Source organism: Pomacea canaliculata, linkage group LG10 (assembly GCF_003073045.1).
Source record: "Pomacea canaliculata isolate SZHN2017 linkage group LG10, ASM307304v1, whole genome shotgun sequence".
In the NCBI taxonomy this organism is placed as follows: domain Eukaryota; kingdom Metazoa; phylum Mollusca; class Gastropoda; order Architaenioglossa; family Ampullariidae; genus Pomacea; species Pomacea canaliculata.
In genome coordinates this window covers 5,584,422-5,607,525 of record NC_037599.1, presented here as the reverse complement: position 1 = coordinate 5,607,525, position 23,104 = coordinate 5,584,422, and the positions used below count along the sequence as shown (strand labels likewise).

Sequence of the window (23,104 nt, the reverse complement as noted above, 5' to 3'; positions counted from 1 at the left end):
AACAGCCTCCAATCACATTTGCACAAGTGAGATTGAACTACAGCCAGATATCTACTGGTGTCAGGAAAGTAAGTATACAAGCTGAAATATTTCGTTGCTGCTTGAACATTTCTTTAAGATCTTCTATGGTTCATCCAGAGAAGCAGTCTCCTAACAAAAAATATTTTACTTGCTGTATAGTTCGGAGAATTTTCTACATTTGGCTTTCCTAATTATGACATACATAATTTATTGGTGGTACAGACAATCTGTAAAATTACAAACCTTGTTTTCTGAAATTACTTGAAGTATCCAATCTGTTAACAAAATTAATTTTTTCTTGCCACACCTCAGACAATAATATTAAAAGAAACAGTTATTGTTTTAAGTGTTTGGTAATTAGAATTTTTTTCAAAAAAAGTAAATCATTCAGATAAATTATAGGCTGCATTTTTATGATTTTGTGTCAGGACACCTACGCACGGAAAACTTTTGAAAATTTGGACTTCCAGCATCATGTTCCTAAACCCGACGCTGTGGCTGCCGATGGCAGTCTTGTCCTGCTACCTCATCGCCTCCATTGTGTCGGCGCAGCAGCCCAACATCATGTTGATCTTGATCGACGACATGGGTTACGATGAGCGCAGCTCACGCGATCCCCGTTATCGCACACCGACGATGGACGACCTGGCATCGAAGAGCGTGCGTCTGAACTACCTGTACACGCAGCCATCTTGCACCATGTCGCGCGCGGCGCTGCTCACCGGCAGAATGCCGCACACCATGGGCATCGAACATGTCTTCGATAAATTTGATAACAGGCACGGGAGGCTCTTTGTATTCTATTCTTACCATTCTTCGTCAGTCTATAACAGAAACAGAAAATATGATGGAATTGGTACTTCTGCTGATTTGTTTGACGGTTATGGTTAAACATGAGTGATATAAGCATCATATAGATTGACTGGCAGAAACAGTGTTCAATATTCAATGTTATTTTGGTAATAGTTAGGTAATTTAAGAGTAGGTAACTCATTATGTGACAACAATGTTTACACTCAACAGGTCGGTGCCTGTGGGTATTAAGCTGTTCCCAGCATACCTTCAAGAGGCGAACTACCAGACACATGCGATTGGCAAGTGGCATCTGGGTATGTGCAATGAAAGCATGATACCAACCAGACGAGGCTTTCATACTTTCTCTGGGTGTCTCCATGGCAACAGCGACCATTTCTTCAAATTTAGAAACGAGCCATATGATTTTTGGTAAGTAAACAACATTTTTTTTTAACTTGATAACGAGAATAAAGAAAGACAACAGCACCGTGAAGCCGTAATCTCCCGATACACTCAACTCTCTTGTTATCTCAAGTAGGTAGTCATTTCTATAAACAGGTGCAGGGTGGGGAGTGGGGGAGTGTATCAGCCGCACGCCCCAAGTCAGCAAATTTTCGCTTCACGTAAATCGCTCTCACCAAAATAATAGAACTTTCATATACAGCATATTATTTCTTATTAAAACATTGAGAAAAGCACAGAAGGACGACCATTTCAGACTGGTCTTGGTATATTCCATCCTTTTGTCTGATCTTTTAACTGATTTAGCGGGGAAGGAACAGTCAGCAGCAGAAGGGGTTTGTACACCAGTTAGCATCAGCAGGTCGCTAGTCACTACCATAGGTTTTAGCACTCATTTAATGCAGCATACCGTGAAGTAGGTGAATGATAATTCATTGTGTAAGGGCAGCATAAGAAGACTTCAACCAGAGCTTCTCTTTGTAATCTATACCATAATCTGATGTATTAGTGGTCGTCAAGCGTTTGAAGAGTAGGATTCACAGAAATCTACTTATTAATAAATATGTCGATATTAACTTGTATATTATATTCGTTATACGTGTTCTTATCTGAACATGCATGAATTGTATTTGCTTTGGATGTGACACAGGACGAACGAAACATTGGATCGTTCAGTGAAGGGCAAATACGACACCGAGGTCCTTGCACAGCGAGCCATCAGCATCATCAAGGCACACAAGAAGAGCGGAACCACTCAGCCATTTTTTATTTATCTGGCATTCAAGGCCATACATAGCCCCATAACGGTAATTCTTTCACAGAAATATTTTCAAAATTTGTAGAACATTGTTTTTGTTTTATTTGGTCAGAGTGGCGTTCGTAGTACTGTATAGTCTGTAGTGGTCATGTATGCTTTGGTCGAGGAAACTGGATTTCCATTTTTTCTTCTTTAATGACAAATAATTATCATCTCATGCAGTATCCATTTTAAATAAATGAATGTCTAAACGACAAGTAAAATATTAACAGCAGTCAGCGATAGTGTAAATGGATGAAAGCATAGTTACATAACTTCTGATAAAATAAAACAGATTCGTCTTAAAAAACATAAATACCACAAACCCGTACTAATATATTTTAAAAAAAAAGACTTTTAATAACAAAAATTGAGTGAAATATATATATATATGGTAGATTTTGCAACACAAGAATGGATGCAGATCGCTACATTTGTCTTATTATCTACAAAACCTGAACCAAATACATATTCTTAATATTTCTTTTATCACTAAATGATGAAGTTATGTTAGTAGAAAGTCATGCCAAATGAAATGAAAGCTGACATTTTCAAATCTTTTTTAAAACTTCAAACTAGACTACCTGTTAACTCTGAACCAGTTGATGAAGGACTGTATTTAAATAAAGAGCGAACCTTAGACTGTCTCTGTCAGGTTCACACCACGAATGTCCCAACTAGCTATTAGCACTTCGTACTCCCAGTAGTAATTATCTGAATTAGAGCTTACAACTTATTGATTTTGAATTAATTTAACTGTACAATAACAGCTGCTTATAAATGTATCAATAAATTATTATTCTAAAATATTATTGCGCTGTACTTTAACAATCAGTTTAAAGGAAAGTGGTGAGAAAATAATTGGTCAAATAAAAACTATCGAACGATCCCAAGTGTAATGTACAGTGGTTAAAATTTCTAAGATATCTGGTGACTTTTGGAACCGTTCCTCGTCTTTTATTTTAAAAAAGTGTAAAATAATTAGAGCAAAATGAAGTGGTCTTATAGCGCTGTCGTCAATGACAATGTCTGAGACAAAAACGACAACGATAGCTACTCCCTAATGAAGTCAGTGATACCTTACCTTTAGTGTATTTTAGACTTTGCTCATTCATACATTGCTCGTTGTAATTTAACACTTCTCAACAGGTACCGGCATACCTCAGCGACAGGTGTTCCCACATCAGTGACCCCCTAATCAGAGACCGCTGTGGCACCATGGCTGGCGTGGACGACGCCCTCAAGAACATCACCAAAACCTTGGAAGGACAGGGCTACACGAAGAAACCACTGATGCTCATGGTGATGAGCGACAACGGCGGCTCCTCACCTAACGGGTGCGAGATTCGTTAATTACTGATGGATTTTCAGTCTTGACATGTCTTCTTGCATTGTTCATTAGGTGTTGTCTCTCATGTCTCTTGCTCTCTTTTTTATGAGGTGTTAACAGGTATAAACTTGTTTACACTGTGTTTATTGTTTGCCAGTTGATAAAGGTATGTGAATGGCTGTTTCCGAGAGTAAGTAAGAGAAATTATTTCTTTATTGAACATTATTTTATTTGGGTACGAACGCTTCTTTGTGTTCATATATACAGTGATACCTCGGTTCTCGAACGCCTTGACTTTCGACCAAATCGGTATTCGACCAGGAAATTCGAGAAAATTTTGTCTTGGAATCCGAACAAATATTTGGAACTCGAACATCCGAACGTCCGAGATGAGCCGAGTTGAGCCGAGTTGAGCCGAGTTGAGCCGAATGGCGTTCATTCTGCCCAGTGCGCCTTGCTTGCGTCATCAGTGTGAGTGCAGAGAGAGAGAGAGTCACGTTTTTGTGGAGAGAGTCACGTTTTGTGTGTACTGTACTGTATTGCAAATTACTGTACTGTACACTGAATTTAACCCTTAGACATGGGTCCAAAGAAAGCCAGAAGTGGTAATTCAGACAAAGGTAAGCGAAAAGCTGTGAGAACAACTATTGAGCTGAAGAAAGAAATCATTGCCAAATATGAACAGGGCACAAGTGTTTCGGATCTGTCTGCTGAGTATGGCATGCCAAAATCAACCATCTCTACTTTCCTTAAGAATAAAGCTGTTATAAAGGCTGCCAATGTTGCCAAAGGTGTACACCTGTTACGTAACACTGATAACTAAGCAAAGGCCTCAGATAATGGAGGAAATGGAGAAACTGCTCCTTATTTTCGTACAGGTACAGTAAATGAAACACAATTTACTGTACTGTACAGTACATTTTATTTTTTTGTTTTGTTTTAATAAATACACTTTTATTTCTTATTTCTTGTTGAGACTCATGTTTTTCTACATATTATATACAAATTAGGCCAGTAAATAGGCATTTTCTGGGGCTTGGAACGAATTAATCCAGTTTCCATTATTTCCTATGGGTTTCATTGCTTCGGTTCTCGAACAATTTGGTTCTCGACCGTCCTCCCGGAACGAATTATGTTCGAGAACCGAGGTATCCCTGTATATATGTATAGTTATATGTGTGTACAGAGCAAGCAACTGGCCGCTGAGAGGAAAGAAAGCCACGGTGTTTGAGGGCGGCACCAGGGTCCCTGCTTTCATGTACAGCAACGGACTGTTGCCTGATTCTCCACGAGATTACAACGGTCTCATTCACATCACAGACGTACCTTTAACCCTCATCAGCATGGCCAGAAACTCCAACACACCAGTGGTCCTCCCCGACGTAGATGGCAAAGACCAGTGGCAAGCAATAAAGTTAGTTTCACGATGTTCATAGCATGTCATCTGTTCACAGTACAAGTCTTATCATAATTAGACATGGTGAGGAAAGAAAGTAATGTAAAAAATGTATACATATTGCAAAAGTAATTTTACTTTTTTTGTTTAAATTTTTTTACGTGAAACCCTAAATTGTCCATCTCTGATTCCTTAGGCAGAACGGGCCGAGCCAGCGGGACCGTATGGTGTATGAGATGTGGGACGATGAAGCAGGTGTAAGGAAGGGCAAGTACAAGCTGGTCTATCATACAAGTGGTCCATGTTCCGGGTGGTACAACCCTCTTCCAGGCGTTAACACAACTCTTCCCGAAGATGTGCTAGATTGCGGAGGGTTTATGTTATTTGACTTAGAGCAGGACCCTTACGAGATTAACGACCTGTCTAAAGACCCCGACTACGCCGATGAGATGAACGACGTGATGGAGTATTTCAACATGGAGAAGGCGAGGAAAATACCTGCTCAGATATCCACTATAAATCCCAACATGCCTGCAGTTGATGCAGACTGGAAACCAGATTGGTGTCCTGGAGCTTAGCAACGCTGCCGACCTCTAACACACGAAGACTACTGCGACCTCCACTGCACTCATTAGTTTCTAGGTCTTTCCGAAACTAAGTTAGACTCGGTAACTGATGTCACATAGCAACACTTGAAGTAAAGATAAATTTCTGCATACATAGCTTTTCCATTCTTTTTTCGCCATGTTTATCGAGACTGCGATGTGTCTTGTCTTGCCCCATGGGCCGAGAGACTGCGTGTGCCTGTATGTGTTTGTGTTTTCCACTAAAGTATTGAGTTGTTTTACGTATGTGTTTGCAATGAAGACTGTATTGATCATATAATGTCGTTATGCGTTTAATTGGATGTTAGCCCAAAGGCTACTCTAGTTTCCGATTGTTGCTAAAAATTGTCATCCCTATCCTGACATTATGAAGGGTGAATCAACGATACCTTAGCTAACAACTTGGGCAATTTGAAACGATGAAAAAATTAGATACAATATTCATATGCATACACACTACACACATATATATGTAGAGATATAAAAACGGGATCGAACGGAAATAAACGAAAGAGAAAAATACAATTAAGTCGCTTGGTTGTTACAACAAGAAATTATTAGTAGCGCTGACCCCTAAGAATTCGATGATGTCGCGTCCCCTTGAAGTTATCAGGGTTTGTGCGGTGCTGGATCACCGGGCTTTGCATAGTAGGACCTTTACTACAAGGACATCTTCTTTGTTATTACAACATTGATGTCTCGAGATCTTACCAGCAGAAACAAATTTTGAGACATGTCCTAGCCATATTAGGTAGCTCAGTTTCTATGTGTACCTGACTGTAGTTCAGTGCAATCTCTGAAGACTGAGAATGGTGCCTGCTGGTCATGGGCAGCCATTTTATAGAGGGACAGGAGAAAGTCATATTGGGATATTAAAGTCTTGTCACACGTCACATGCTTATAAATATCCTCCTCCATTGTACACGGACTTTCTTGTATTTGTGTCTTTTGTAAGGGACTGGTAATAAGGAAGGCAATAAATGTAATGTGAAGATTGTTTGTGTTAGCCTTCACGTGGCTTATTAGCACAGTTCCTTCCATCTCTCCTGTTAGACCTCTCTGACACAAAAGAAGCAAAGCTTGATCCTCTTGCTTCGTGTAATCTCACCTGTGATATTGCTGCACGTGGTGCAGGTGGATGGAAATAAGCGTAAAATAATAATCGTTGACACGAACACGATAGCCCCACTACCCCGCACATATGCTCAATGCTTGAACACACACACAAACACAGAGTCACAGTAAAATCTTTCGCTTAATTTAAATAACAGCAAAAATAGACCGGGAAAAATTGGTGAAATTTGTCATCAAAACATTTGACTTTTATGAGAATTATTAATGTTTGAACTATGCAAGACACGGTCATGTCACAGGCGTCATACACACACATCATACTTCTGTTTTCTGTCATCACGTGATGTTATAATTATTCTAACGCCTGTCGTGGCTGCTTCAACATGACAACGCTCCTGATGACAGCGCCTTGAGCATCCGAGGTTCCTGGCGGAGAACATTTGATAGACATCGGAAACAACCTCGCTATTCACCTCGATGCAACTTATTTTTAGCCAAGCTCAAGGGGATCATTAAGGAAACCCATTTGTAAGAGGAGGGGTCCATGAAGGGGCTGTCACGACGGAGCTGAAGGGCATTCCAGAAGAATCCTTACAGCAGCGCATAGAAGTAGGGCACAAGGAGATGAAAAAGTGCATTACACTGGAGGGGCATTACTTTGGAGATGAAACCAGGTAGTTTGTTGTTTGGAAATGAAATCAATTGTTTGTGCTATTAAATAAATTATATTGTAAACATACACAATGTGATATGGTATGCTTAGCTAGATATAGCTAGTGTGTGTGCGTGCTGACTGGTGGGTGAATGTATTTTTGTGATGGAGGAGTCGTATTGTATGTTTTATTCTCAAAACATTTTACCCCTAGCAAGTGCGGCACTATCTCAGGACTTAGTGAATGAAGCCGCAAAAAGAAGTGTCACGCATTTCGCCGTCACGCTTCGTACGAAAATGACTGACAAAACAGTTTTTATTCCTTCTGATATATATTTATCTTAACTATGAAAAGAAAATGCAAACATATACGACATCACTTACATTCGAAGTGCTTGTCACTATACCCCAAACACAAAAGATGCGATAACAGTCAACAATCATTTTTGACTACTCCATCATGCGGGGTACTTTGGACTGCCCCCCCTCCCCCGAGTTTTTATTATGGTCGATAATATTATTGAGAATGATTCCTACGTAACTATCTGTATAACAACCAGGCCTGGATAAGCTGCGTTATAAGACAATTAATAAACCACGTATACTCGCAGCATCAAGCTCCTAGCGACCCTTCTGGACGTTACCCTCACACGATGGATATCGAAAACGTCTTCGAGTCGCATGACAATAGTTACAGAATGGTCATCGTCGTACACTTTTCTTGACATCTTGCTATAAATATTTTACTAACTTTTGGTCCCGAAAGCTATAAGTGAAAAAAAATTGTTGCACTACCTTACGAGCAAGAGTACCTTGCCTCTTCCAGCCATCAACAGCATCAAAAGGTCGACAAGTGTCAAGGGTACATGATGTTCGACTTTGAACCGACCCCGACGAAACGACCGATCTGTCTGAAGATCCGCAGAGCAGATGAGTATCCTGATGATTACTTCAAAAGCAGCAGGGCAAGAGGAATACCCGCAGGATAAGTTTATTCCTCAGCAACGTCTAGGGAGACCATGTCCATGTAATCTACAACAAAAATCTTTGTACAATGAATGAGTTGATACATATTTAATAATTCACACGACATCTGAAACGTAACGGATTGCTTGTAATACTTTACACGTGTCTGTCTTTCCTCTGCTCCGCTATAAAATGTCTGCCTTCCAGCCATTTCCGCTCACACGTTCAGCAGTTAGAATTACAGCGAGAAAGCTACTGCTGGTTGGAAACGTGAGTACACATGGTTTACTGTTTATCCACTGTTTACACATGTTCTTCTCGATGCTGGTTCATCACAAAGCAGTCTGCGAATAGACAAAGATATTTTGCTTACCAGATACTTACAAAAGTTTACTCTGTTTCATCTTTATTAGTCTGGTCAACGCTGCACCTTTGTCTGACGCAATGCATTACTACTGCTGACGTCAGCTTACTTCAGCAGCGGCCTGGCAATAGTGTTGAACTGCGTCACAAAATGACGTAATACACTCTCGATGACGTGTGCGTGACGGTATTATGCCATGTGATGCAATATGACGTCATTCTACGTTTATTTAGGATGTTTTTACAGTCCTACAGGATCCATTTACACGGTGAAACCAAAATAAACTAAAATAGAAAATAAACAATACCAAATATCTACAAAACGAGAGCCAATAATAATTGTTTATAGGCATATTCGTGTTCGGCGCATCAAGATACTACAGATTAGGACCGTTTTATGTCAGTAATATTTTCAGTGTTGATCATACTAAGTAATAAAAGACGGGCTCTTTTGTGAACAACAAAGCTTTCTTTTGCTGTGACTTTCTTGCGTGACTGGTCCATTGTCGCGGACACAAGCACAGCTGCAAACACTGGTCCACACGCACTCTTCACAACGGCTGAAAATAAAAATCTCCTTCTGGACTTCAATATTTTCAAGTGCCCCTTGAGCTTACTGTACAGACCCTGTTCTCAGTCATGTGGTAGTCGCTATTCTTCTCGACCATTCGCTGTAGTACAAATCCAGTGAGGAGACCTATTACTCGGAGTACACAAGGTCTTTGAACAGGTCTCTCGTTTCGTAAATCTTGAACATCACAAGTCTCCCAGTAGTCCACCCTTTCCTTGGTTTTTAACCGTTGAAAACCTCTCAAAATTATGCCATCTGTATTATATTGAATATTTCCACGTTGTAATAGACGAACAATTAATCAACTAGACATAAAGACTTTCAAAAATATTAAAAAGAGCATTTTTGGAAAATTAGGTTACAATTTATATTTTACAAAGCCACTAAAATCAATCACTTGTAATTATTTATACAGTCGGTAAGTTAATTTGAAAAAAATAGTATAGTTCTCAAAAAAAATAAAAAAAATCATTGATTACAGTCAACATATTAATCGTAAGCACTTGAAAAAAAAATTGAAATGGGTATTTATTATTTGAGGATTTTGTCAAAAATGTTTTTAAAATGTTTCAAACAAAAAAGAGTTCCTAGTGTGTACTGTCATCTTAAAAGATAAGAAAACCACTGCAGGACACACCAGTACAGACAAAGCACAACCCACGAAGTTTTCGAAACATGCATGCAAACATTTAAAAAAAATTAAGAACGAAAAGCGTTTGAAACTGCGTAACCCAGATTTTCACCTTTCACACAGAAAATAAGGTTCTTAACATGATCAGTGTAAACATTGAAGGGAAAATTATCACTCCATCTGACGCGAGCATTGCCACGCTCCACTTGTCCTCGCCTTTGATTGATGGAGTTGCTGCCGACGAAGACCAGGTGTCGCTACGATCATACTACTCTAGCAGTATTGCCATTCAGAGCAAGCTTTTTAATCACCCATCTGACGCGAGAACTACATTTCACTCCTTTCTGAAACTAATGGCTTTCTTTGTTCATGACCAGCTAAGCATTTTTCCATGAAATAATTATACTCGGCGATAACTACATAAGCTATTAGTAAAACAAATCTCTGTTCAGTGGAAAGAGAGACATTTATCAAAATAATCAAACAACATCTGAAGATTAAGAGATGAAGAATTTATTTACTCTGTGTGTGCGCAACTGCGCGTACGTAGTCATCCTATCCTATTTTCGGTGTCTGCGTCTACAAAGTCGTCCCTAAGCTCCTCGTCTGAATATATTACCATACAGCACAGTCAGCAATATCACACGTGCGACGAATCAAAACCTGAAAAATAAGTAGTAGATTAATTCTTTGTATTCGTTTCGGTATACTCTAGACCAGGGGTCTCAAACTCATATTAGCATGTGGGCCGCAGTGGAAAGTAACAGCCAGTCAGCGGGTCGCACCACGAAAAGAAAATGTTTTTTCATTAAATTTTACGAACACTACTGTCACTGCAGTTAAATGCTAAAATAAAGTTTTTATAATTATTAATTACATTTAGTGTAGTTTATTACATGCACAGGCAGTTTAGTTTATTAAAATAAGTTGACGTTGTCTCTGTCACTAATAACGGGGGTAATTTTCACTGCGGGAGTTAATCACCAAGCACAACATACATATACACCGCGGACGTGGCCGAGGGCCGCACAAAAATGTTTCGCGGGCCGCATTCGGCCCGCGGGCCGCGTGTTTGAGACCCCTGCTCTAGACCTTATGAATAGTCGGAAAGGAATGTGCAAATTGAAGTATTCACTATTCTACTTATTGGCGAACTAATGAGCTGTTTGTAAGTCAACACACGCAGTCTAGAACATCTCTGTGCAATAAAGTGAGAGAGAGAGAGAAAAGACCCAGAAAATACTTGTAACTTCCCACGTGGAGGAAATGAACACGTGGAATAGCCGACACGTGTCTTTCTTTGTCCTGTTTCTGTATAAAATGACTGCCATGACCAGCCTCCAATCACACTTCCACCAGTGACACCGAGCTACAGTCAGATATCTACTGGTGCCAGGAGAGTAAGTATACAGGCTGAAGTATTTGGCTGCTGCTTGAACATTTCTCTAAGTTCTTCTAACTTATGGTTCATTCAGAAACAGAAGCAGTCTCCTAACATGAAAAATATTTTACATACTGGATAGTTTAGAGAATTTTCTACATTTCGCATTTTTAATTATGCATCATAATTTAATGGCGGTATAGATAAGATATTATTTATTATGTCTCGAGCGTTTGATGCAAAAAATATTACTCGTTCAGATAGATTATCGGCTGCATTTTTATGATTTTGTTTCAGTAAACCAACGCACAGTAAACTTTTGGAGCTTTGGACTTCCAGCATCATGTTCCTAAACCCGATGCTGTGGCTGCCGTTGGCAGTCTTGTCCTGCTACCTCATCGCCTCCATTGTGTCGGCGCAGCAGCAGCCCAACATCATCGTGGCCGTGATCGACGACATGGGTTACAATGAGCGCAGCTCACGCGATCCCCGTTATCGCACACCGACGATGGACGACCTGGCGTCACAGAGCGTGCGTCTGAACTACCTGTACACGCAGCCATCTTGCACCATGTCGCGCGCGGCGCTGCTCACCGGCAGAATGCCGCACACCATGGGCATCGAAAACGTCTTCGATAAATTTGATAACAGGCACGTGAGGCCCTTTGTATTCTGTTCTTACCATTCTTCGTCCGTCTATAACAGAAACAGTAGATATGATGATAACCAGTACTTATGCTAATTTGTTTGATGGTTATTGTTAAGCATTTAAAAAGTCAATGTACTTTCAGTAAAAGGTAATTTAGAAGTAGACAAATCATTCTGCAACAACAATGTTTACACTCAACAGGTCGGTGCCTGTGGGTATTAAGACGGTGGCAGGATACCTTAAAGATGAAGGCTACCAGACACATGCGATTGGCAAGTGGCATCTGGGTATGTGTAATAAGAACATGATACCAACAGGTCGAGGTTTTGATACTTTCTCGGGGTGTCTCCATGGCAACAGCGACCATTTCTTCAAATTTAGAAACGGAGCCATATGATTTTTGGTAAGTAAAACAACTTGTTTCACTTTAAAAGAGCATAAAGAAAAGACAAACAGCATCGCGACAGCAGTAGTCCTTCATCTCCCGATACATTTACCTTTCCTATTATCTCAGGTATGGTTTCTATAACAGGTGCAGGGCGGGAAGTATATGGGAAGCCGAACGCCTCCAGTCAGCAATGTTCTTATCTGAATATGCCATGAATTGTATTTGCTTTGGATGTGACACAGGACGAACGAAACATTGGATCGTTCAGTGAAGGGCAAATACGACACCGAGGTCCTTGCACAGCGAGCCATCAGCATCATCAAGGCACACAAGAAGAGCGGCACCACTCAGCCATTTTTTATTTATCTAGCATTCAAGCCATACATACCCATATCGGTAAATTCTTTCACAGAAATATTTTCAAAATTTATAGAACATTGTTCTTATTTTCTTGTTTTAGTAGGTCAGAAGTTCGTAGTACTGTAAATTGCTTTTAATGTACTGGTCCTGATTGGTCGATGAAACTGAATTCAATTTCCTTCTTTAATGACAAATAACTGCCATTCAGTAGTAACCATCTTAAATAAATATATGTATACATCAACAGTAGCAGATATAAAAATACAATGATTATTACAATGCAAGAAACAACATATCGCTGAATAATTTTATAGAATTACTACTCCCGAATGAAGTCAGTGATACCTTAACTTTATTGTATTTTAGACTTTGCTCATTCATACATTGCTCGTTGTAATTTCACACTTCTCAACAGGTACCGGCATACCTCAGCGACAGGTGTTCCCACATCAGTGACCCCCTAATCAGAGACCGCTGTGGCACCATGGCTGGCGTGGACGACGCCCTCAAGAACATCACCAAAACTTGGAAAGGACAGGGCTACACGAAGAAACCACTGATGCTCATGGTGATGAGCGACAACGGCGGCTCCTCACCTAACGGGTGCGAGATTCGTTAATTACTGATGGCTTTTCAGTCTTGACATGTCTTCTTGCATTGTTCACTAGGTGTTGTCTCTCACGTCTATTTTTATGGGTTAACAGGTCTGAATGTGTTTTCGTGTTTGTGTTTATTGTTTGGAAACTGATGAAAGGTAGATGTATAGCTATGTGTTTCCGAGCTTTGTTAAAAGAGTTAGAGAAGCTATTTCTTGATAATATTTTATATAGTAAATTATTTAACTATACGTACGAACGTTTCTTTGGGTTCATATAGATATAGTTATATGTGTGTACAGCGCAAGCAACTGGCCGCTGAGAGGAAAGAAAGCCACGCCGTTTGAGGGCGGCACCAGGGTCCCAGCGTTCATGTACAGCTTTGGACTATTGCCTGATGCTCCACGAGATTACAACGGTCTCATTCACATCACAGACGTACCTTTAACCCTCATCAGCATGGCCAGAAACTCCAACACACCAGTGGTCGTCCCCGACGTAGATGGCAAAGACCAGTGGCAAGCAATAAAGTTAGTTTAACGATGTTCATAGCATCATCTGTTCTTATCTTAGACCTGTAATACAAGAAAAGTACAAATCGCAAAAATTCCAAACTATTTTAGCTTTATTCTGGTTACTTTTACTTGTATGTCTTACATTTTGACACTTTTATAAAAAGTAATGACAGTTATAAAAAAAAGTATAGTAAGGCAACAAAGATAGTAACATAAAGAAAGATATTTATACATATTGTAAAAGTCATTGTATTAATCTTTTATTATTTATTTCCTCTAAATTGTCCATCTCTGATATCTTAGCAGAACGGACCGAGCCAACGGACCGTATGGGTATATCAGATGTGGGACGATGAAGCAGGTGTAAGGAAGGGCAAGTACAAGCTGGTCTATCATACAAGTGGTCCATGTTCCGGGTGGTACAATCCTCTTCCAGGCGTTAACACAAGTCTTCCCGAAGATGTGCTAGATTGCGGAGGGTATATGTTATTTGACTTAGAGCAGGACCCTTACGAGATTAACGACCTGTCTAAAGACCCCGACTACGCCGATGAGATGAACGACGTGATGGAGTATTTCAACATGGAGAAGGCGAGGAAAATACCTGTTCAGATAGCAGCTATAAATCCCAACATGCCTGCGGATGATGCAGACTGGAAACCAGATTGGTGTCCTGAAGCTTAGCAACGCTGCCGACCTCTAACCCACGAAGACTACTGCGATCTCCACTGCACTCATTAGTTTCTAGGTCTTTACGAAACTAAGTTAGACTCGGTAACTGATGTTACATAGCAACACTTGAAGTAAAGATACATTTCTGCATACATTGTTTTTCCATTCTTTTTTCGACATGTGTATCGAGACTGTGGTGTGGCTTGTCTTGCAGTCACAATGTACAATGTCTTGTAAGTGTGGAGGAAAGATGTCCCATTGGCCGAGAGACTGCGTGTGCCTGTATGTGTTTGTGTTGTCCACTAAGTTTGTGAATTGTTTAACTTATGTGTTTGAGATGAAGATTGTATTTATCATTTAATACCGTGATGCTTTTAATTGAATTTTAGCCCAAAGGCTACTGTAGCTTCCGATTGTCGCTAAAAACTTGAGGAAGAAAGCCATCATTATACTGACTTTGTGGTGGTTGAATCAACAATACCTTAGCTTAGAACCTGGCGCATTCAGAATAATGAGAAAAATTACACTCACACACAGCGACATAAAAATCGGGATCGTGCGGAAAAAAAAGAGAAAAATACCATTAAGCTGCTCAGTTGTTCCAACAAGAAATTATTAGTATCATTGACCCCTAAGTAGTCACTTTTACTTGCAGTTCACTTTCTGCACAGTTTCCATCGGGGTATTTTAGTGAGATAGAGAGAAATAAATTCTGTACTTGCTTCAGTTTCGATTTGAAACACCTAGTCAAAATCTTATTAATGAATCTTTAACACTAATGTTCTAACTATAGTCATTATTTAACTCTAAAGATATCTGAAATGAGTTGTAGAATGAACATCAATAAATACTTTATGTTTAAAAAACTCTAGCTTAAATTCTCTTCTAGCTTAAATTACTTAACATTGCCCACCCCTTGACATTCCTAGACAAATCCAAAGCCATAGTGGTGAAGTGCTAACATAAAATGTAACTCACGTGACCTTGCTATTCTTTACATATTTAGCAACACTTTTGCAGTCTATTGAGGAATAAATTATTAATTTTCAACTAATATGCAATACATTTCACATAAGCATCATCAAACAATGCTACCGAAAGCACTAACAACCATTTTTTTACAAATAAAGGTACAATATAACCCCATACCCCATAACCATATAAAAGAATTGGCTGAATTTGTGTGTCAAATAATTTTTAGAATACCTATGGGTTACAATCTTCAAGACGCTAAAGAACTCTTAAAATTCCGAATACATCCGTGTACACGTCTTTGCTGCTAAGTCAGCTAAAGCATAAAAATACGCTGCGTGTTGACAAAATTTATTTTTTAATACTTTTTAATACTTTCAATTTATTTCCATATTAAAACCACTGTAAAAGTTTTTTTTTCTTCCAACAGGACCTATATTCCTAAAAATAGCCAAAGTAGTTTTCTCCATGTTAATAATAATAATACTCACCTTTGTTTAGCGCTTTTCTCCAGCAGCAGCAAGACTCCAACCGTTTTACAGTAACAACGGGTCACTTACATTCCAGTAAAGAAACAAAAGACGAAGATGAAAGCGTTGATGTCACACAACATCACACGATGTGGTGATAGCCAGTTTCTCTTTAGAAGAATGCAGGAAGAACATCAAGGCCGTGAGGATCAGTGTGAGCAACATGATGTAGAAAAAAAGTCAGCTTAATCAGTTAGCTAAAGGGAGATCTTCTAAACGACGAAAGCAGACGATGGATCTAAATAAATCGTTTGTTCTTCAATCGTTACAGCAAGAAATTATTAGTAGTATTGACCATTAAAGAGTCCATGATGCTTCCCTTAAAGATGCTAGGGTTAAAAGTAGGCGGCTAATTAGATATACCTGAAAAAAAAAAACGTTTATTTTGTGCGGTGCCAGATCACTGGGGTTTGCACTGCATGCACCTTTACTACAACAAGGGCTGTTAAGAAAAACAAAATTAGGCAGGAAAATACAAATACAGTCTCATAGATGTCATTAGGCTAGGAGAACATTTGTCAAATGTTGAGATTGATCATGCAGGTGTCAGAAGGGAATAGACAAATCAGCCAAAAAAAAAAAAAAAAAAAAAACAAAAAAAAAAAAAAAAAAAAAAACAAGAAAATGGCAGTGCTTTGTTAAAACATAAAAACCTATTACAATATCTAGTTTTAGCTTTGTTTTCATCACAGACCTAAATGCCATGTCGACAACCCATAAAAGGATAATGACAACAACAATGCCATTTTCTTTATGTCGGTAGTGTGCTCATGCCAGATATTAGGGGAGGGATGGAGGAAATCATGCAAATACTAGTATAGAAAAAAAAATTAGCCTAATGCCACAACTTAATAAAATTAGAAATTGTGTTATCGACAGATTAAGCCTAAAGATTTTAACTTTTCTAGCATCTAGGCCCTTATAAAGAAAAAAGGCAAGATTTAGGATTAATTTTCTCATTCAACTCTCTAGTGCCTTACAGAGAAACAAAGCAATATTTTGGATTACTTTTCAAGAGTTACAGGCAAAATAAATAAATAAATAAATAAACGAAACTTGTAGGATTCCTATAATATTTTTCAGAAAGTTACAACTGACGTAGGTTTTTTTTTTTTGAGTCTTTGAATACAAAGTGCAGCCACTTTCTTTACAGTTGCCATTGGGGTATTTTAGTGAGACAGGAGACAAATTCATGTAGTTATATCAGTGTCAGTTTGAAATGTCTAGTCAAAATCTTATTAATGAATCTTAAACACTAATATTTTACCTAATGTAATTACTTAATATGGCCTACGTAAAGAATGCATTTAATCAAACTGATTTATTTTCACATGCCGAGTGAAAGAGAATTTAAAGAGCATTTTTCAATGATTCAATAATTGAAAAAAAGCAGACAGCTTTCTGAAAAAGCTCAACAAATGCTTGATAGCTTCAAAGGTATTTTTATTATCATTTTATAATATTAAGTGGTTCACACACAACTATATTGATTTATAAGTAAATATGGCTGTAAAGTTTTTTTTTTAAATTGTGGAATAAAAAATTTTTGCTACAGTGCTCAGCACTGATCGATAGACGACAAATATGTTTTGGAGAAGTGTTAACAATTTCACATACAAAGTATTCAATAATATCATAACACTTATGAGTAGCGCGTGAAAAGACTTGGAAATCTTTTGTCTGTCGGTTAGTGCAACCGCTTGCACACCAGGAACTCGCCATTTTCAGAAATAATAAAAAATTGTACGGCTACTGGTTATATAAACACAGTACACTCCACGCACTTTTGGCCTGTAGACTCAGTTTTCCTTGCTTTATCGACAAATCGAGAAATTTTTAGAAATCATAGAAGTCTGTGACTACAACTTTACAGTGTAAGGGGAGCCTACTGTGCATAAAAATCTAGAGCTGAAAGGGGTTACTGCCCTTTGAATGCATTCGCGAGTGTTTGATGCTTTATTAATCATCAGCATTATAGCCACTATTAATAAACTATTCGTTTGTTATTTCTCGATTCTTTTGCCTGTAAGTCTACAACTCTATTTATATGCCGAACTTACAGAGTGAGCGACAGAAGGACGCTTTTTTCTTTTGATTACATATAACAATAACACTGATTTAGTCATTACAGTAACACACACGTTTGTCGTCTTTTAAGATTGAAAGATTTGTGTGTGTGTGTTTGAATGTTCTCTCTCCTCCACATCAGACTCGTGTTTTCATGGCAAGACGATGTAAACAACAACAGCAAGGAGCCTCACGAGGTCAGGGGGCATGCTAGGGTTGTGGCAAGTGTCAGTCGACATCAGATAGCCCCCGGCCCCCGCTTCTACAACGTAAACAGCCATTTCCTGGGCCCCCAGTATCTGAGGTTCCTTTCCAGATTGGACAAGAAAGTGCAATGGTCCTGTAGTACATGTCCCATAATGTTCTCTCGATAAATGTTTAAAACCAGCCGTCGTCAGAAAGAAACATGCTTGTTAGAAGTACCAAGTGCCTGTAAGAAGACGCTTGAAAGAGTCTGGCACAAGGGTCCATGGCATGCGATTCAGAATTTTGACATAAAAAAAGGTGTCGTTCAAACTATCAAAGTGCTGTACGAAGGATCAAGAAACTCCGTGACATATTACTTGAGGCATGAACACAGGCGAGTGTTGCTAAGTGTCAACTTTTTCTGGATTTGATGTTTTTTGCAAATGCAATTATTTGTCATTTCCGTTCACTGATTTACTAACATACGACCATAAGATATTACGCAAAAGCTATTAGTTAAACAAATCTCTGTTCAGTGGAAAGAGAGACATTTGTCAAAATAATCAAAAAAACATCTGAAGATAAGAGATGAAGAGTTTCTTTACGTGTATGTGCGCGCGTCTGTGCGTACGTAGTCATCCTATCATATTTTCGGTTTCTGCGTCCCTGAGCTCCTCGTCTGAATATATTACGATACAGCACAGTCAGCAATATCACACGTGCGATGAATCAAAACCTGAAAATAAGTAGTAGATTAATTCTTTGTATTCGTTTCGGTATACTCTAGACCTTATGAATAGTCGGAATAGGTATATGCAAATTCAAGTATTCACTATTCTAGCTATTGGCGAACTAATGATCTGTTTGTAAGTCAACACACGCAGTCTAGAACATCTCTATGCAATAAAGTGAGAGAGAGAAGACCCAGAAAATACTTGTAAACTTAACTAACTGACCACGTGGAGGAAATGAACACGTGGAATAGCCGACACGTGTCTTTCTTTGTCCTGTTTCTGTATAAAATGACTGCCATGACCAGCCTCCAATCACACTTCCACCAGTGACACCGAGCTACAGTCAGATACCTACTGGTGCCAGGAGAGTAAGTATACAGGCTGAAGTATTTGGCTGCTGCTCGAACATTTCTCTAAGTTCTTCTAACTTATGGTTCATCCAGAAACAGAGGCAGTCTCCTAACATGAAAAATATTTTACATACTGGATAGTTTAGAGAATTTTCTACATTTCGCATTTTTTATTATGCATCATAATTTAATGGCGGTATAGATAAGATGTTATTTATTATGTCTCGAGCGTTTGCTGATTTAAGGCACCTTTTAAAAAATATTACTCGTTCAGATAGATTATCGGCTGCATGTTTATGATTTTGTTTCAGTAAACCAACGCACAGTAAACTTTTGGAACTTTGGACTTCCAGCATCATGTTCCTAAACCCGATGCTGTGGCTGCCGTTGGCAGTCTTGTCCTGCTACCTCATCGCCTCCATTGTGTCGGCGCAGCAGCCCAACATCATCGTGGCCGTGATCGACGACATGGGTTACAATGAGCGCAGCTCACGCGATCCCCGTTATCGTACACCGACGATGGACGACCTGGCATCACAGAGCGTGCGTCTGAACTACCTGTACACGCAGCCATCTTGCACCATGTCGCGCGCGGCGCTGCTCACCGGCAGAATGCCGCACACCATGGGCATCGAAAACGTCTTCGATAAATTTGATAACAGGTACGGGAGGCTCATGGTATTCTATTCTTACCATTCTTCGTCATTCTATAACAGAAACAGTAGATATGATGATAACCAGTACTATGCTAATAACAGTGACTATAACAAAGAGTGTTTAAAACTCAATGTACTTTTGGTAATACTCAGGTAATTTAGAAGTAAGCAAATCATTCTGTAACAACAATGTTTACACTCAACAGGTCGGTGCCTGTGGGTATTAAGACGGTGGCAGGATACCTTAAAGATGAAGGCTACCAGACACATGCGATTGGCAAGTGGCATCTGGGTATGTGTAATAAGAACATGATACCAACAGGTCGAGGTTTTGATACTTTCTCGGGTGTCTCCATGGCAACAGCGACCATTTCTTCAAATTTAGAAACGAGCCATATGATTTTTGGTAAGTAAACAACTTGTTTCACTTTAAAAGAGCATAAATAAAGACAACAGCATCGCGAAGCAGTAGTCCTTCATCTCATACATTTACCTTTCCTATTATCTCAGGTAGTGGTTTCTATAAACAGGTGAAGGCGGAAAGTATGGGAAGCCGCACGCTCCAAGTCAGCAAATGTTCTTATCTGAATATGCATGAATTGTATTTGCTTTGGATGTGACACAGGACAAACGAAACATTGGATCGTTCAGTGAAGGGCAAATACGACACCGAGGTCCTTGCACAGCGAGCCATCAGCATCATCAAGGCACACAAGAAGAGCGGCACCACTCAGCCATTTTTTATTTATCTCGCATTCAAGGCCATACATACCCCCATATCGGTAATTCTTTCACAGAAATATTTTCAAAATTTTTAGAACATTGTTCTTATTTTCTTGTTTTAGTAGGTCAGAGAGTTCGTAGTACTGTAAATTGCTTTTATGTACTGGTCCTGATTGGTCGATGAAACTGAATTTCAATTTTTCCTTCTTTAATGACAAATAACTGCCATTTCATGGAGTTACCATCTTAAATAAATATATGTATGCATCAACAGTAGCAGATATAAAAATACAATGATTATTACAATGCAAGAAACAACATATCGCTGAATAACTTTATAGAATTACTACTTCCGAATGAAGTCAGTGATACCTTACCTTTAGTGTATTTTAGACATTGCTCATTCATACATTGCTCGTTGCACTTTAACACTTCTCAACAGGTACCGGCATACCTCAGCGACAGGTGTTCCCACATCAGTGACCCCCTAATCAGAGACCGCTGTGGCACCATGGCTGGCGTGGACGACGCCCTCAAGAACATCACCAAAACCTTGGAAGGACAGGGCTACACGAAGAAACCACTGATGCTCATGGTGATGAGCGACAACGGCGGCTCCTCACCTAACGGGTGCGAGATTCGTTAATTACTCATGGCTTTTCAGTCATGACATGTCTTCTTGCATTGTTCATTAGGTGTTGTCTCACGTCTATTTTTAGGTGTTGACAGGTCTGAATGTGTTTTCGTGTTTGTGTTTATTGTTTGGAAACTGATGAAAGGTAGATGTATAGCTATGTGTTTCCGAGCTTTGTTAAAAGGGTTAGAGAATATTTCTTGATAATATTTTATATAGTAAATTATTTATCTATACGTTCGAACGTTTCTTTGTGTTCATATATATATATAGTTATATGTGTGAACAGCGCAAGCAACTGGCCGCTGAGAGGAAAGAAAGCCACGCCATTTGAGGGCGGCACCAGGGTCCCAGCGTTCATGTACAGCTTTGGACTGTTGCCTGATTCTCCACGAGATTACAACGGTCTCATTCACATCACAGACATACCTTTAACCCTCATCAGCATGGCCAGAAACTCCAACACACCAGTGGTCGTCCCCGACGTAGATGGCAAAGACCAGTGGCAAGCAATAAAGTTAGTTTCACGATGTTCATAGCATGTCATCTGTTCACAGTACAAGTCTTATCTTACACCTGTAATACAAGAAAAGTACAAATCGCAAAAATTCCAAACCATTTTAGCTTTATTCTGGTTACTTTTACTTGTATGTCCTACATTTCGACACTTTTATAAAAAGTAAAGACAGTTATAAAAAAAGTATAGTAAGGCAACAAAGATAGTAACATAAAGAAAGATATTTATACATATTGTAAAAGTCATTGTATTAATCTTTTATTATTTATTTCCTCTAAATTGTCCATCTCTGATATCTTAGGCAGAACGGACCGAGCCAACGGGACCGTATGGTATATCAGATGTGGGACGATGAAGCAGGTGTAAGGAAGGGCAAGTACAAGCTGGTCTATCACACAAGTGGTCCATGTTCCGGGTGGTACAACCCTCTTCCAGGCGTTAACACAGCTCTTCCCGAAGATGTACCAGATTGCGGAGGGTTTATGTTATTTGACTTAGAGCAGGACCCTTACGAGATTAACGACCTGTCTAAAGACCCCGACTACGCCGATGAGATGAACGACGTGATGGAGTATTTCAACATGGAGAAGGCGAGAAAATACCTGTTCAGATATCCGCTATAAATCCCAACATGCCTGCAGATGATGCAGACTGGAAACCAGATTGGTGTCCTGAAGCTTAGCAACGCTGCCGACCTCTAACCCATAAAGACTACTGCGATCTCCACTGCACTCATTAGTTTCTAGGTCTTTACAAAACTAAGTTAGACTCGGTAACTGATGTCACATAGCAACACTTGAAGTAAAGATACATTTCTGCATACATTGTTTTTCCATTCTTTTTTCGACATGTGTATCGAGACTGTGGTGCGGCTTGTCTTGCAGTCACAATGTAAAATGTCTTGTAAGTGTGGAGGAAAGATGTCCCATTGGCCGAGAGACTGCGTGTGCCTGTATGTGTTTGTGTTGTCCACTGTTTGTGAATTGTTTAACTTATGTGTTTGAGATGAAGATTGTATTTATCATTTAATACCGTGATGCTTTTAATTGGATTTTAGCCCAAAGACTACTGTAGCTTTCGATTGTCGCTAAAAACTTGAGGTAAAAAGCCATCATTATACTGACATTGTGATGGTTAAATCAACGATACCTTAGCTTAGAACCTGAAGAATTCAGAATAATGAGAAAAATTACACACACACACACACACAGCGCCATACAAATCGGGATCGTACGGAAAAAAAGGATAAAAATACCATTAATTTGCTCGGTTATTCCAACAAGAAATTATTAATATCGTTGACCCTAATGAGTCACTTTTATTTGCAGCTCACTTTTTTTACAGTTGCCATTGTGGTATCTTAGTGATACAGGAAACAAATTCCTGTACTTGCATCGGTTTCGAAACGTCTAGTCAAAATCTTTTATTAATGAATCTTTAACACTAATGTTTTAACTAAAGTCATTATTTAACACTAAAGATGAAATGAGTTGTAGAATGAACATCGATAAC

The 23,104-nt window shown here is 39.1% G+C and overlaps 3 protein-coding genes across 4 annotated transcripts; all 3 read left to right on the top strand.

Annotated features, from left to right (window-relative positions):
* The first annotated feature begins 11 nt into the window (after positions 1-11).
* On the top strand, positions 12-14,375 carry LOC112574451 (arylsulfatase I-like). 2 transcript variants are annotated; one of them, XM_025255534.1, is made up of 7 exons: positions 12-68; positions 450-800; positions 1,045-1,245; positions 1,928-2,084; positions 3,224-3,411; positions 13,339-13,567; positions 13,855-14,375. In XM_025255534.1, exons 2-7 carry the CDS (start codon positions 496-498, stop codon positions 14,233-14,235), a joined length of 1,461 nt encoding a protein of 486 aa, XP_025111319.1. In that variant the 5' UTR covers positions 12-68; positions 450-495; the 3' UTR covers positions 14,236-14,375. The 2 variants fall into 2 exon arrangements, with proteins under 2 accessions (XP_025111319.1, XP_025111318.1); XM_025255533.1 differs by lacking the exons at positions 13,339-13,567; positions 13,855-14,375 and adding exons at positions 4,591-4,818; positions 4,997-5,516.
* A 4,651-nt stretch (positions 14,376-19,026) lies between these two features.
* LOC112573812 (arylsulfatase B-like) lies at positions 19,027-22,414 on the top strand. The gene is made up of 7 exons (XM_025254417.1): positions 19,027-19,080; positions 19,374-19,724; positions 19,925-20,124; positions 20,344-20,500; positions 20,884-21,071; positions 21,365-21,592; positions 21,894-22,414. Exons 5-7 carry the CDS (start codon positions 20,953-20,955, stop codon positions 22,213-22,215), a joined length of 669 nt encoding a protein of 222 aa, XP_025110202.1. The 5' UTR covers positions 19,027-19,080; positions 19,374-19,724; positions 19,925-20,124; positions 20,344-20,500; positions 20,884-20,952; the 3' UTR covers positions 22,216-22,414.
* LOC112573663 (arylsulfatase A-like) lies at positions 19,435-20,924 on the top strand. Its single transcript, XM_025254232.1, has 3 exons — positions 19,435-19,724; positions 19,925-20,010; positions 20,884-20,924. The coding sequence occupies exons 1-3, from the start codon at positions 19,435-19,437 to the stop codon at positions 20,922-20,924; spliced, it is 417 nt and encodes a 138-aa protein (XP_025110017.1).
* Positions 22,415-23,104: the final 690 nt, after the last annotated feature.

Excerpts from the sequence above, each read along its gene's own strand:
- LOC112574451 (XM_025255534.1), top strand. The coding sequence starts at position 496 with ATGTTCCTAAACCCGACGCTGTGGCTGCCGATGGCAGTCTTGTCCTGC. Across the intron at positions 801-1,044 it reads TTCGATAAATTTGATAACAG|GTCGGTGCCTGTGGGTATTA; the intron begins GCACGGGAGGCT and ends TACACTCAACAG. Across the intron at positions 2,085-3,223 it reads CCATACATAGCCCCATAACG|GTACCGGCATACCTCAGCGA; the intron begins GTAATTCTTTCA and ends ACTTCTCAACAG.
- LOC112573663 (XM_025254232.1), top strand. The coding sequence starts at position 19,435 with ATGCTGTGGCTGCCGTTGGCAGTCTTGTCCTGCTACCTCATCGCCTCC. Across the intron at positions 19,725-19,924 it reads TTCGATAAATTTGATAACAG|GTCGGTGCCTGTGGGTATTA; the intron begins GTACGGGAGGCT and ends TACACTCAACAG. Across the intron at positions 20,011-20,883 it reads GATTGGCAAGTGGCATCTGG|GTACCGGCATACCTCAGCGA; the intron begins GTATGTGTAATA and ends ACTTCTCAACAG.
- LOC112573812 (XM_025254417.1), top strand. The coding sequence starts at position 20,953 with ATGGCTGGCGTGGACGACGCCCTCAAGAACATCACCAAAACCTTGGAA. Across the intron at positions 21,072-21,364 it reads GGCGGCTCCTCACCTAACGG|CGCAAGCAACTGGCCGCTGA; the intron begins GTGCGAGATTCG and ends ATGTGTGAACAG. Across the intron at positions 21,593-21,893 it reads GACCAGTGGCAAGCAATAAA|GCAGAACGGACCGAGCCAAC; the intron begins GTTAGTTTCACG and ends CTGATATCTTAG.